The 15608-nt window shown below is 44.2% G+C and overlaps 1 protein-coding gene across 2 annotated transcripts in view; it reads left to right on the forward strand.

Annotated features, from left to right (window-relative positions):
- LOC308651339 (protein transport protein Sec16B-like) overlaps window positions 1–15608 on the forward strand; it is a 67092-nt gene that overhangs the window by 15452 nt on the left and 36032 nt on the right. For both annotated transcript variants that reach the window (XM_081298253.1, XM_081298254.1), the window contains 9 exons: window positions 4019–4090; window positions 4465–4566; window positions 7650–7982; window positions 9418–9530; window positions 10324–10447; window positions 11329–11437; window positions 12616–12760; window positions 13774–13925; window positions 14302–14363. In XM_081298253.1, the coding sequence (XP_081154379.1) occupies window positions 4538–4566; window positions 7650–7982; window positions 9418–9530; window positions 10324–10447; window positions 11329–11437; window positions 12616–12760; window positions 13774–13925; window positions 14302–14363 (1067 nt within the window). In that variant the 5' untranslated portion in view covers window positions 4019–4090; window positions 4465–4537. The remainder of the gene's footprint in view (window positions 1–4018; window positions 4091–4464; window positions 4567–7649; window positions 7983–9417; window positions 9531–10323; window positions 10448–11328; window positions 11438–12615; window positions 12761–13773; window positions 13926–14301; window positions 14364–15608) is intronic.

Consider the following 15608-nt stretch of genomic DNA (forward strand, 5'->3'; position numbering starts at 1 on the left):
TTTTTGTGACTTATTTTTTTTTTAAATTTAATTTTTACTGTCCTATTGGACTCCATCTCTTCATTATAGCCAGGGATCTCAGTGTAATGAGACATGCAGAGAACTTATGTCTGCTTCTGTCTCATTTGTGTCTCAGGTTTTCCTAGTTGAAACATGCACATTTTTCACACTGGCCATTCTAAACCTTCATGGTGCCTCTCAAGACCCTAACCAAGCTGGGTGTATGGCGCACACCTGTACTTCCAGAGACTCAGAAGGCTGAGGCAGGAAAATTGCAAGTTCAAAGCCACCTGAGCAATTTAGTAAGGAACTGAGCAACTTGGTGAGACTTTGTCTCAAAATTAAAAAAAAACACAAAAAGGGCTGGGGATGGCTCGGGGGACTTAAGCACCCTTGGGTTCAATCCCTGGTACCAAAAAAAAAAAAAAAAAAAAAAAATTAATCCCTAACCTAACTCCTGAGATAGCCGGAGGACCTTGGCATTCTGATCCACAGACAGCTGTTTCCAGTCCCTGGGTATAAACTCGCCTCCTCCCGTGCCTGCTTTCACCTTTTTTTCCCTTTCTCAGAGGAACAGGTGCCCTCCTCTTAGCATGGTTTAGTTTTCCCTAGATTCTGCGTGTCCTGTCTCCTCTGAGTCGTCCCTTCAATGGCTGTTTCATTTATGTGTTTCCAATCTTCCACACAAAGCAGCGAGGGATTTAGTTTTGTTCTCCCTAAACAGTTCTTCCAACCTGAGCTCCTCATGGTAGCCCTAACCCTTTTCTTCACATCTAAGCTTCTAAAAAGAGTGGTTTACACTTCTTGCTGTCTGCTTTTCTGCACTTGCTATTTGCTACGGAAATGATTCTGAGGCTCTCGCCCTCCCTCCCTCGACCACAGTTCCACTGAAATTGTTCAGGTTAAAGCCACCAAAGTCCCTCACCATCAAATCTGGTGATGCAGGGACACCTGCTTTTACTTGTTGCCTTTCTTAACACTCACTTTGGACATTTTTGACCACTCTCCTGTTTCTGAAGCCATACTCCTCTGACTTCTGGGACACTGTCCTCTGCTGGTTTCCTGCCCGTTGGTCTGGCACCTCCTTGTCTTTCCTGGGCTCCTCTCGCTGTGTGAGTGTTGGTGCTCTTCTTCAGGGTTCCTCCTTCAGACCCATCTTCTAATTGTTTCTTGGCAATGGCGTCCACCTTTGTGGCTTCTGCCACCACATCTCTCTTCTCTGGGTCTCTAGACCATTAGAACCCGCCACTTACTGGCCACACTTACCTCTGTGTCCCACAGGCCTCTCACATGCAGCATGTCCCAAACTGACTTTATCTTCTCCCCCACCAAACTGGCTCTCCCAAGAATACTATCCAAAAAAAGGCACAGTCCCTAAAGGTGGGACTTCTCTCATCTTCTACCGTCAAGTAGCAATTCATGTTGATCGTAGTCTATAGAGCATATTCTCTCCTCTGTACATCTCTCTGTATGTATGTACGTGTGTGTGTGTGTGTGTGTGTGTGTGTCCCTTCTCCCCCAATTCCCATGGGTTCCTGCAGCTGCTCTGGTTGGCATTCATCTGTCTTTCTAGCTCTGTCAAATTGCCTCGCATAGCAGACCTCCCTCTTTCTAGTATTGGGCTTCCTCTCATTAGAAAAACCGGTGATGTATCAACTAGAAAAATAATTGCCTATTTCAGTTTCTCTTGCTCCTCTGGGTTGAGAGGTTTTTTCGAGGAAGGATCACACGTTATTTATCTTTGCATTCCCACTGCATGTCGTAGCACTGGGCATAGAGTAGGTAGCTTAAACCCTTGCTTTGTGAATGAATGATTCAGACTCTATGCAGAATATGAGACTGGACATAATTAATCCATCTTGGATGTTTTGGGGGAAGTCACTGCCCTGCTTTAGTTACTTGGGTGCCAATTAGTTACTGACGTGACAACTTATTTGGATATAATGTTGATTAAAAATAATGTTAGTTGATTTTGTCTTTTAAAGTAATATGCATTTACTGGAGAAAGTTATTAAATATGGACAAATAAGAAGAGGAAAATAAAATCATCCAAAATCCCATTACCTCAAAGTAAATAACTACTGTTAACATGTTGATACAGAGCTTCTCAAATTGTTTTCTAAATGTTTAATTTCAATGAAGGAATAGGCTCACACCTGGACAAAGTCTCATCTGCTAAGCTGTCCTTTGTGAGAGCAATCAATCGTTAAATCACAGTGCTCAAGGATTCATGGAAACCTGGCCGATGGGTTTCCACATCCTTCAGCACTGATCTATCTGCTTGGAGAGATTTGAAGCATCATTAGTAGTGATGATATCTTCTTAGGTGTCTAACTAGGCTAGTGTCTTAGTTCGTACTGCTATAAAAGAATAGCATAGACTTGGTGCCTTGAACAACAGGAATTTGTTTCTCATGTTCTGGAGGCTAGAAATCAAAAATCAAGGTGTCTGTAGAGGGATTGCCCCTTGTTCTGCAGATGGTTGTATACTTAGAAGACAGCAGAAAGAGGAGGCACGCTCTCTTGAGTTTCTTTATCAGAACACTAATCCCACTCTAAAGGCTCCACTGATGACTGCTCATCTCCTAATAAATGGGAGTTGAGGTTTCAACTTAGGGATTTGGGGAGGAAAGATTCAGTCTTTAGCAGGTAGTTACTCCCCTTTGAAACAAGATCCTAGACAGTGGCCTAGCATTTGGAAAGGAGGACAGGAATTTATGGAAATGGGAATTCACATAAATTAGCAAGCTTTCTGGGCTCCAATCTGGTGGAAAGTTGAGATGCACAGCAGGGATCAGGTACAAGAGAAGGACACTGGGACAGGAATAGTGTGAAGGCTGTAGCTGTATGGACACGAGGGAGCCCATAGGATCCCGCAAGGACACTGCAACCAGAGCTCAGAGTGGCTGCTGGGGATGTAGCTCCTAATGTGCTGTCAAGATGGTAAATTTGGTTGAGAATCCAGGAAGATTGGAGCTTTCAGGTTGAAAGACTTAGTAAACTGTAGATATAGGGGGCTGGGGAAGGCAGGGACTGATAAATCCCAAACTTTTGGAGTGGCGAGATCCCATCACAGTCTACTTCATTCTGCGACCCATATAACTGTTGTATGCCATATGTCTTTGTAACATAATTAAAGCTAATTAAAATTAATTTTGGTTGTTGAGTGTTTGAAGAGTTTCATAATAACTCTTGAGATAATTAGAGATGCTTTGGGATGTCACAAAAGGAGCATTTGGAATAAGTGGGCTAGATGTTTAAACCAGAAATGTGCAGTAAAGGGTAGCAACAGAGGATAATTCTGTAACTGAAGGATGCTGAATTAGGTACTAAGAGTTTGGGGATGAACTCAGTATACTGGTAAACTGGCTCTCTGAGAAACAAACAGCCTTGCTTTGTGGAATTTGCCAGTTTCCATAATGTGGATATTCCCATCATGGTGGATTTTATATTACCCTTGGTTTAACAACTAGCTCACACAATTCCTGAGTATTTCTTTTTTCTTTCTTTTTTAAAAATTATATATGGACAGAATGCCTTTAGTTTATTTTTTTATGTGGTGCTAAAGGATCGAACCCAGTGCCTCACATGTGCCAGGCAAATGCTCTGCCACTGGGCTATAGCCCCAGCCCAATTCCTAAGTATTTCATAATCAGCTTTTGTAAGCTCTGTGCAAGACAGGTGGGACATACCCCAAGAATCCATACCACATTTCTATTTAGCTTTGTGATCTTGGGTAAATCACTTCAATTCTGTGGATCTTAGTTTTATCATCAAAAAAGTGAAATTATTAAAAATAATCCCTAAGGTCCTTTCTGAAGTTCATATTTCCAGTAATGCAGCTGGTGTTATAGGGCCAGTCTGATACCATGTTATAAGCCAAAAAGAGTTGCATCAGAATTTTATGACTGTCACTGAGATATTAATGCACACATAATTTGATAAAGTGGTCATAATCATACTGTGTCATAATCAACCATGTTCTGATTCCTGCTGTCAATGTTTTGTGTCTTTTGTAGTACCTCTTCCCAGAGGGATTAAGAACAGCAGTGTAGCCATTGGGGAACCGAACTTCATGGCCCAGCAGCGAGGTAAGAAACCATTACCCACAGTTTCTGGGTCCTAGGATACCAGCAGGTTGAGGCAAGATCCTAAGGCTTAGATACCTCACTTCTCTGACAGTGGTGGGTTTCCCTGGACAAGTAACTATGTGAGAGGCTAATTTTCTCCATGCTTTTTGAAGGCAAGGACAGCGTCTTTCATATTTATGTGTGTCAAATTCTGGAAGCCAGTTAAGAGTTTGTTGAATCAACAGTTGGGCTTTTATAGAGCAAATTGTGAATTTAAAAATATGCATTCAAAAGTAGACATGAGTTCATGTTTACCTTAATGCTGAAGAGTTGTATTTTTTCCAACGTGAGAAGTTATTTTCTTGTTATAACAGGAAACTTCTCAATGCTTTCAGTTCAGTTCGGGGTCTTGAAAATTGCTTTCCAGTGCTGGGCTATACAACCAGAACCAAATGGAGAAAAACATGAATGAGAAAAACACATTCCAGGCAATCCAGGTAGTTACTCCCCACCTATGAGTCCCCCCACCCCATCTCAACCAGTAAAATTAGCTTCTCTCTTTAAAAAAATACTCATATTTAGAAAATACTTATTGGTATATCATATGCTTCGTCACTCTCATTTAATCCTCATGATAGCCCTCATATGATAAATATTGTCGTTCCTGTTTTAGAGAAAAAACCCCTGAGACTCAGAGAGGTTGAGTAAGCCAATGGCAGAGGCACAGTCCACACCCCAGAGGTGGTGCTCTCTGGCACAGCCAGGCTGCCCCAGGGCTCTCTGGGTTTCCGCTTCCTGGTGTCTCTCTTTGAGTTTGCTGTAGGGGTTTCGGTGCCCTCTCATGTGAGTGAACCTGGCTCAGTCCATAGCCAGGCAAACAGAAGCACCAGTCTCTGGCAAGATTCTGAACAAATATCAGGACCCTCCCGGCCAAGGTGGCTGGGCTGTACTTTGCCCCCGTGAATCAGCTCCCAGGAGGCTGGGCGGTTGCAAAGGTGACTAACTAGCTGTAGATTCCAGGGCCAGGTAAGTCTGGTGGATGTGGCACCTGGACTTTGACAAGCTCCAGGAGCAGAGGAGGCCCATCTGGGCAGGTCCCAGAGCGGCGCTGGAGGAAGGTGGGAAGCCCGCTGAGCAGGTGTGTGGGAACCAGCCCCCTTCTTCCCCTTCTGGTTGTGCTTGCTGGGATGTCAGCTTAGGGAGGACACCATGGCTGGAGGGGGTCTAGGGAAGGTCATTTATATGAATACGAGAGTGTGATTTGTCATCACAGGTAGAATTCCTTCACTTTGAGAATCCTAGGCATTTTGAATTTGATATCCTTGATCACAACCTCGCTCTGACTTACCGGAGCTGGTGTCTCTTGGCAACAAGATGATGTGATGTCAGAGAAGAGACTGGGAATTGTGCCTTTGCCATTTGGGGACAGGCTGCCTGGTGAAAACATCTGGGGACCAGGTGAAAGCAGCTTTCTTCTTGTCCCACTTACTTGTGTCCCGACGGTGATGATCCATGCCTCTGGCCTCTTCTGGGATCTGCTGGCCAAGGCTCTCGTGGCACCTGGCTCTTTCAAGGAAATGAGCTGACATGGAGAGGAAGACAGGTTCCCCGAGCTGTGACGGACCTTGAGGTGGCATGAACCCCCGGGCCCTGTGCTGCTTGTACATTCTGTTTTCTCACAGCTCTTGGCTCACAGCTCTGGACCCTGGCTCGGTGGTGTTCCAGCAGAGTGACATCTTGGTTTCGACATGGACTCTTTTGACCTTTTGTTCTGATATGAATTTTTAGATGAGACTGGGAGCTTCAGCAGTGGGAGAAAGTGAACAGATGTGATCAGACTCTTGCAACCTAAGACAGTTCCCATGGGATGAGACAGGTGGGAACTACCTGGCTTGTGTATGCTGGTGACCCAGGAGGCTCCCTGAGCAGGAGTGAGGGCTGAGCACATGCTCCTCTGGGATAGGGGCAGAAGAATTTGGAAGGTCATCATCCCCTGGAGCCACATCCCATTTTTGAGGAATTAAGTGGGAAAAATGAGTTTGATTCAAAGGAGTCTTCTAGGTTCTAAAAGTCTCTAGCTAGGAAGGACTCGGAGACCTGAGAAGAATGGTTGTAATATAAGAACACGGATGGCCATAGTATAAGGTCTCATTCTTCTACAGGGTTAATTCAGGATTCAGAAAAGGAGTCTCTTGGAGAGGTCACTTTAAATTTCTTTTTGTTTAGAAAATCGTTTTGGTTAATCGGATGACCCTTGTCTCTACCTCTGGCAACACTGCTCTTTATCAATCACGATCTGCCAGGCAGTGTATTCCAGGCCCTATCTGTATTTCTTTTTTCTTTTTTTTTTTTGGCTTTTTCTTACTCATTTTTATTTATTCATTCATGTATTTTTTGGTGAACAATTTTTTATAGTACATTATACATAATAGTGGGATTCATTGTGAAGTCAATGTACGTGCACATAAAATAATTTGTCCTCCTTCCCCTGATTTCCATCCTCTGGTCTCCCTTCTGTTTTCATGAGGTCCCCTTTTTCATAATTTCTTCCAGTTTTGCCATGTCTTTTAACCAATTCTTGGTTGTCAGCGTTTTAATTTTATTTTGTTTTAGGACTTTGAACACATTAGCCCACTGCCTCTGACCTCTTGGTTTTGATGGGGCAACTAAGAGAACATTGGAAATTACTGACTCTGAGGAAGAGAGAAAAAAGACTGAATAAAAGTGAATAGAGCTGAGAGAACCTGTGGAGCACCATCAAGTGCACCATCCTAAGTCCCAGAAGAGAAAGGGAAAGTGACAGTAAAAATATAAATGTTCCAAATTTGTTAAAGACAGGAATATAAACATCAAAGGAGTTATGTGAACTCCATGTAAAATGAACTCAAAAGGAGCCACATCAGGATGTATTATAGTCAAAGTGTTAAAAGCAAAGGACAGAGGAATCTCGAAAGCAACAAGAGAAATAACCCTATCTGTATTTCTAACAGGAATTCCTCTGCAGACTGGTTACTGTGTTCTCCATTTTATGGGTAGGAAATTGAGGCTTAAAAACCAGCTAGTACTTTGTAATGTTGTGAACAACCAATAAAAAAAATTAAAAATAAAAAAATAAATAAAAAAAAGAGGAAAAAAAACCCAGCTAGTAGGTGGCAGTCCGTATTTGAACTTGGATCTTGCTCCCTCCAAGGCTGACTCATTTCTATGATGCCTCAGCAGGTCCATCCTGAGTGTTGTATAAATATTTGCTGATGGGATAAACGAAGAAACACTAATTGGGATTCCTTGATAGCATTCCTAGTTGCATCTATTACTGTTATCTGTCTCTCTTGCCTCCCACATCTGCCGTTCCATATGTACTTTTTAATTTTGTAAGCAATATCAATATAATTGTCTACCCTGTTATTTATTTGGGTATCCGCTTGAGATTTTTTTTTTCTTCAGATCTCTCTATATCCGTGCCCATATGGTTTGTTTCAGACAAGGTTTGAGGACTCTAGTTGCTCTTTTCATAAAACCTAATCAACCACCATGTTTAGATATAGGCTTAAGACAAGTATTTTTCCCCCTTTTTGTTTAGTGTGCAGGGAAATAAAACAACTGTACAGCTGACTCAAACCCAAGAGGAATCCAGAGGGTCAGGGATGGAACCTTGGGTTCCCCTGCGGCCATCTCAGCCACGGGGGAGGCCCATGGCACCTCCAAAGGACCCCGGCCCAGGGCTTCAAAGTGGACCTCATCGGCCTGTTCTTCACCCTCGGCACAATGGAGAGGGGTTCCACCAATGGCAAGACATCCGTGGGAGCCCACAGCCACTGCAGGACCCCCGGGCAGACCACCTGCAGCCCCCTCATGCACCCAGGTCTGGGGTGGACTACTATGACGGGGCCTACCCCAGCCAGGGGTACTCCAGGTATGGCTTCAGGGTTTGGAATGGACCCAACTTTCCTACATGTGGATGAACAGTTTGTTCTTTTCCTTCTTCCTTTCTCTTTTATTTCTCTCTCTGTTTTTCTTTTCCCACGTACTATATTGCCTTAGCTAAAACCTGTCCTCTTTCAAGCTGTTTTTTGGTGATAGAGGATAGTATTTCCCTCCTCTCCGAACCCAAGTGGAGCTTTTTAAACAAAACAGCTATCACAGTGCCATCAGAGGAGGGGTACAGGTGGGAATTCAAGGCAGCAGATGGGACTGTCTTGCTCTGGGATCCCAGAAAGCAACATGGAGATGCTGGAAAAGCTTTCCTTAGGAGCCATAGGAAGGGCTTCACAGTCTTTGGACAGTTCTAACCTGGGGTTAGTCTGATATCTCCAGCCCCAAGAAGAGTCCTAGTGCTGAGAACACGGCTGGAGTGTGACTGGCACACAAAAGCAGTGGTGAATGAACGAGAGCTGTGGGAAAAATCAGCTTCTTAGAAAAGCCAGATCTGGACTTCCCAGCCCTAAGTTCAGGAGGAAGAGGCTGCGGTGAGGTGATCCTTAGGACGGAGAGTCTGGAACTCCTGCTCCCTCCAGTTCTAATCGATGACATTGTACCAAATAGTTCATGGAATGTTGGAAGCCATCAATGTTCTGGAATGTTCTACTTTGCTTTTTCCAGTTAGGATATTTATTCACCTTAATAGGTTGAAATTCGGGTTGAAATTATGACAACTATTGTAAATACTAAAGCATTATTAACTGATAAATTAATTGATACGATGTTTCTTTTTCCATGTCTTTTTGGGTTATTGGATTCCCAAAGGGAGGTATGTTAAGAACAGAGACAATAAAAATAATCAGATTTAAGATTACTTTAAAAATCATTTCTATCTGAAATATGCATAGAAATTACAATACTAGTTTCTTTTCTTTAAATCTTTAAAAAATACCTTTATTCTATTTATTCATTTGTATGGGGCTGAGGATGGAACCCAGGGCCCAGGCAAGCGCTGTACTGCTGAGCCATAGCTCCAACCCCCAATAGTAGGCTCTTATCATCTTATTCTAAGATAGTATCGGAGAAGAATTTTTTAAGATAACAGCTACAGAATGGATGTATTTGGGGAATAAGAGTTTTACCATAAAAACAAAAGGGTTCTAAATAAAAATAGTTAAACAAAGATTTTTAAATAAAAAAATAGTTTTCTATCTTACTACAAAAATCCCAACCTTGCCTTATAGCAAGGGCCCTCCTCCTGCTCTGATTCTGGATGTGTTTAGAGGGTCCAGAATGAACTGTAGCTTTCAGACAGATTCTGGATTGGGGTGGCCGCTCTGTCCTCTGAAGTCATTTAGTTTGCCTAGTCCTTCGTGGGTTTCTCTATTGCATGCATCCTCAGGTGACTGGACTTCCTTGTGATGTTTTAGGCCAGGCTTCGAGGATCCCTATCAGAGATATCACTCTCCGACTATGAGGGAAGAATATGCCTATGGGAGTTATTACTACCGTGGCCACCCGCAGCAGCTTCAGGAAGAAAGAGGTATGGAGTACTCTCCACAAGCCTTTGGGGACTGGGGGTGGTGCAGCTGGCCTGACAGGCAGGACGGAAGCCATTGGTACCATGTTCAGAGCCTCACCTTGGGCAGGTGAGACCACAACAGAGACCCTGTCCCTGGATCTCCTGAGCAGAAGAGAGCAGGGAACTTCTCTTTTCAAGTGACGATGGTACTGAAACTGTCTCTGTGTTACTTATACGGAGGATAGTTTTTACTTCATCTACATTTTTTCCTCCTACTCCTTCTTATAGCCAAGGTTATGATTACTGATCAAGTAAAAGTGAAGTCAGTTCTTAAGGACATTTGGTGTGTGCTGGGCTGGGCTGTAATGAGTCTGACCATTGCTTCACCCTGAGGGTGGTGGACATGTACCCATGGGGGTTTTATACCCTATACTCACAGGTATAGGGTGGATGCCAATGGCAGCTTCTGACTCCCTCGCCAAACGCAATCTGTTTCAATGTTGAAAACATACACACATGTGCATGTGTGCAGCCATGCTAACTGGTTCAGAGAGGTATCTTGGGGCTTTTTTTAAAATTTGAAATTTAACTCAATTTGGCCAGAAAAAAAATTTTTTTTTGATGATGTTTGAAACCAAACCTATGGTTGTCCTAGGCAAGTGCTCTACCACTGAGCTACGTCCCCAGAACTGATCCATTTTTATGCTTACTGTGCCCTAGTACCTCAGCTGGACAGCTCCATAGCATCTTTCTGAAGAGAACTTTCAGAAATAGCCAGTGACCTGTCTTCATTCTGTTTTCTCTGAGGGAGCAGTGCCAAGGCAAGGGACTCCTTACATCTGGCATGAAGACTACGGAGATCAGAAGTACCTCGGTGGGGATCGCCATCGCGAAAACCAGAACAGTTCATTTGGGATGAACAGTGAGACCCAGTTTCAGTAAGTGTGAAGGGAGAGGCCACCCCACAGGACTGGGTCACACTCAGTCTACATTAGATCCATCTTTTTCTTTTCTTTTACAGAATATTATAGAGTACATTTTATTTTTATTTATTTAGTTACTTTTATTAGAGCATTATAAATTACACGTAGAATTTTGGTGTCAGTCTTATGGTATCTGGTTCTGGTGGTTGTCCTCTACTTCTGGAAGTCCTAGGGAGAAGAGACTCTTTTTTGGGGGGGCGGGGTACTGGGGATTGAACCCAGGGCACTTGACCCTTGAGCCACAATCCTGGCACATTTTTATTTTTTATTTTGACTCACGGTCTCACTAAGTTGCTTAGGGCCTTGCTAAATTGCTGAGGCTGGCTTTGAACTTGTGATTCTCCTGCTTGGCCCCCCGAGTCACTGGGATTATAGGCATGTGCCATCATGCCCAGCAGAAGTTCTGATGCTTGGGTCCTGCCTGGGGCGCAGAGCTGCTCCTCTGCCCACTCCTGGACCTTGAGAGTGGGATACTCCTCTGGCATGAAGCAGAGCAGGAAAGAGACTTTCACCCAGGCCTCTGTCCTGGTGCCCTTAGCCCTGGAATTCAGCAACCCAAGTGCTCTGCTCCAGGCCTTCCAGGACCGCAGGCTGGAGGCCAACCTCCTCTGTTTTGTCCGAGGCCACTTCCTGCCGCTGTGCGTGGAACCGAGCATTCCTGTTTTCCTGGTACTAGTGCACTTGAGGTGGGGCACGGGAGGAAAGTGCTTTTCTCTGTGGCACCCAGGCTGACCTGCCACCTGCCACACGTAGATTCAGGACACCTCCAGAAGAGGCCCCTCGGCCTGTCTGGCCTGTCCAGGACCCGTCTCAGCCCTGCTGTCATTTCACTGCAGATCCATCAGCCGGAGCCCTTATAAAGACAGTCCTGCTTCCAGCTCTGGACAGGAGCGGCCTGGGGAGCTCTTTTCGGAGAGTCGGTTAACTGGTGTCTGCAAGAATAAGGTAACTCGAAGTGACGTGGGGCTGGAGGCCCATGGCCATGCATCACAGATGACCCTGTCAGCAGTGGCAGGCCGGCCCTTAGGGGTGGGGGCCTCCAACAGCCAGACACTTGCAGGGCCTGTTCCTCTTCCCATGGCAGGACCCTACTCACGCCACCTCCTCTGCCTGCCTTCCTGCTTCACTCTAACGCGTCGGAGACCCTGATCTGGCCCCTTTGTATTTTTGTCACACTGGGAGCGTCCAAGTCACTCTGAGGTGCTGGGAAGGAAAGAGGCTGACACTTGGTGTACAGTATTGGACACCTCAGGGCACTAGCAATTTGGTTTACCCAAGAAATGGGAAGTTGCTAGAATCTTTTAACTCATGTTTGAAAAGCGGGGCTTGAAATCTTTCCTGACACTTTCATCTCTTTCCTCTAAAATCTTAAAAGCGTACTTCCTGGGCCACAAAATGGAGCTCTTAATTTTTTTTTTTTAATAACCCTTTTTATTTTGGAATAATTTTAGATTTGTGGAAAAGTTGCAAAGATACTATAGAGATGAGCTCTTACGTTTTGATGGTCTTGTATTAATTTTGTCTTCCTGACTAACTTTGTGTAAGTCCTGAGAATAGCTTCTCTGCATACTTAGTGCTTAACAGGGCAGGGTATATGTTTTTGTGACTAACCCTACCACAATAACTGCAGCCACTCACATGTATATAGCACACGGCAGCATACAAAGAGCTTCTGAATCCATTATTTCATTCATATTTGCCCAGAATGTAGTTCCATGAAATTCTTGTACTCCTGTATCCTCTTGCACCTGGAGCATAGTAGGAGTTCATTAAACAACAGGTAAATAAATATGTGGGTAAGTAGTTGAAGTATTCAGGGCAGTACATTTATCTCTATCATACATGAGGCTATTGATCTCAGAGGGCCAAAGTCACTTGTCTGAGGTCACAGCAGCAGGGCACTAGAATCAAAACTGAGGCTTGACTTCAGGGTCCCCCTGACCCCAGGGTCATAATGCACCTTTTAGCAAATACCTGTTGATGGTATGCTCCCTTCTCCTTTCAACATATCCGCGTTCTCTGTATTTCTGGGAAAGTTTGAATTTTGCTTCTTTGAAGGAACACTCGGGAAGCCCAGCTCCCTGAAATTCCTTCCCACGTGTCTCCTGGTTCTTGACTTTCAGCCATCACTGACCAGCAAGTCCAACCTCGTCCAGCAGCACGAGTCTGGTCTCAGCTCCAGCAGCTATGAGCTCAGTCAGTACATGGCGGATGCCCCTGAGCAGTATGATCCTAGGGCGACAGCAGTTTGGAGTCCAGGTCAGGCAGGTGGGTACTCGAGGGAGCACTGTTGGAAACGTGGGTGCGAGCCTCTTGGAAAGCCGCACCTAGCCTGTGTTTCCAGAAATGAATCCTTGTCGGCTGCATGGGCTTCTTTTCTCACCTTTTCTATTGAAATAGAAATTGCATCCTGGCTGGCCCTTCGAAGGGAACACTGCTCCTAGCCATGGGCAGACTGGGCCAGAAGGCACTCAGGAGTGCTTTCAAGTAATAGGTGAAGAAGTGAAGATCAGAAGAGAGCTCATGTAAATAAATAAATAAATAAATAAAAATAAAAAAAAATACACAAGATTTTAAAATGCAAAAACATTTAAAAATAAAACAGATATATGCAATGTTTACAGGTTACTATGAAGATATATCTTAAAAATACATTCAGGAAAACCAAGATTCAATCAGTTTTCTCAAGTTTAAAAATGATTAGAATAGAAATAGAAATTTTAATGAAATAAATCAAAAGAGTAATCAAATGCCTATTAATCAGTTATGTTTTAAGTTTTTAAATAATCTCTACATGAGTACACATTAGATAAAAGTCTGCAGATTATTAATATAAAATTGCAGTATTCTAATCTGTCTGTTTTATGAAGTAATAAAGAGGTAATTTTCTACAGGGAAAAAAAAAAGAAGTGAGGAACAGAGAGAATGGGGTAAAGCAAAAGCAGGACACAAAGCATAACTGCTCTGTTGATTGTAGGAGTCTTGCCCTGGGCATAGAAGCCACAGGCTCCTGGCCTCTCACCTTGGCTGAGAATCTGGGTTGGGCTGCACTATCATTTGGACCAAATTAACACATCCTTACATTCTATTCTGACATAATCTCAGAGGCTTAACTTGGACTGGTGCAGGGAGTATGGGCTTCTTCCAATTACGTAGCCCACCCAGAATCTGAGCTTGGTCCCAGGTGAAATTTGGACAGAATATGTCTGTGGCATATTTCTAAATTAAAGAAAAGCTGCGAAAGAAGTGCTAACAGGGTCCATCTGTGTTCTCTTGGTCAGGGGATGTCTCAGCAGCAGGTCCCAACACACCCGTGAAGTTCTACATCCCTCATGTTTCTGTGAGTTTTGGTCCAGGAGGTCAGCTGGTGTGTGTGTGTCCCAGCACTCCCACTGATGGGCAGACGGCCCTTGTGGAGCTACACAGCATGGAGGTAAGCAGGATCCCGTGTCTCTGGTATGCTGGCACACTGCACCCCCAAACTGCTCTCCACGTACTTGCCCTCTTCCCTTTGCCTGAGCCTGGGCATCTTCAAGGGGGGTACACTTGTGGGGAACTGGGCCATGTGGCCCCTGGAACAGGAGTCACAGGAATGGCTGGACTCTTCTCTGGAAGAAGTGATGCTAGACTTATGTTTCCCCTTAGGTGCTAGGGCTCATCTTAACAAGAAGAACACGTTTATTCTTCTGTTTCCTCCCCAAGGCCCTAAGCCACCTCCATGGACCACAGCCCTGGGGTCTGACACTAAACTTGACCAATGGGGGCACTTGGTGGAAGTCTCAAAGACCAAATCTGACTTTCTGTTCCAGGTTATTCTTAATGATTCTGAAGACCAAGAGGAAATGAGAAGTTTCTCAGGACCCCTGATCCGGTAAATTACTTTAAGAGACTGAGTAAGGACTTTTGCATTTGGGGGCTTTGTTTTGGTGTCCTTGGAAGAAAATGTTTCTCTACTAGATATAACCATATATATGACCTGTGTCATTTTGATAAGCCACTGGATAGTTGAAGGACAGACAGAAAAAATAGCTTCACAATTTAACAATCAGTTCCATTTTGTAGATATTCCGTGGTAGGATGTTTTAGCATTCTGTATACTTTATAGATGTTAGTAAAAAAGCGGAGCACTGGAAAGTCACCCTCAAGTGGATCGCAAGGGAAAAACTACCAAAAGTGACTTCTCAAAGAATGTTGTCAGGGTTCCAGTTACTGGACAGTGTGCAGGTCTGCCCTCTGCAGGCCTGAATTGGAACTGCCTTAAAGTCGCCATTCATGTTGCTGATAAATATTCAGGGTACGTTTGTTGTGCAGAAAGACCTGGCTGGGTGTCAGAGGACCTGGGTTCAGGCATCCTACTAAGTAAGGGTACCATGGTGGGCAGGCCAATTAACCCTCTGCATATTACTTTTTCCTCTGAGAAATGATGTTATACTCACTCTGCCAATTCAGGTGGTGACTGTGAGCCTCAAGGGAGATTATGCAGTACAAGCCCTTTAGATAGCATTGCTGCTATTCAAATGTATTCTTGTCCTGAAGCCACCCTGCCCAAGAAAATCCCCTTATTATACCTGACAGCTCCTTCAAGTGAAATGAGTCCTGTCTCTATGTCTTACACACAGGTGTACAGATGAGAGTAGAGAACTGAGTTGGCTATTAAACTCTAGGTATCAGTCCCAACTTGGCTTCAATTTGTTGGATAATATGGAGCAGATAATAATAACCATTTATCGAGAACTTAGTGTATGCCACAGAATCTGCTTGTTTCTTTTTGTATGCATGCATTTACTTTTATTATCCTTATTTTAGGGAGGGGGAAAACAGGTTTAGAAGAGATCAGAAACTTGCCTAAACTGAGAGTGACAGACCAGATTTAGACTCAGAACCATCTGACTTGAAAGTCTGCTCTCTTAGCCGGTATTTTGTCACTTCACCGAGGCCTCTGGGCCTCAGCTTCCTCATCTGTAAAGTGGAAGGGGGTGTAAAAGAGAGTCTCTGAAGTCCCTTCCTGTTCTACAAGGAAATGACCATCCTGTGGCTACAGACTATTACCCCACCCTGGGTTGTCAGCCTTCTATCCCAACCTCACCTTGCTGGTGCCCACATACTACAGGCAGAG

Source organism: Spermophilus citellus (assembly GCF_964194105.1).
Source record: "Spermophilus citellus genome assembly, chromosome: 6".
Lineage (NCBI taxonomy): Eukaryota > Metazoa > Chordata > Mammalia > Rodentia > Sciuridae > Spermophilus > Spermophilus citellus.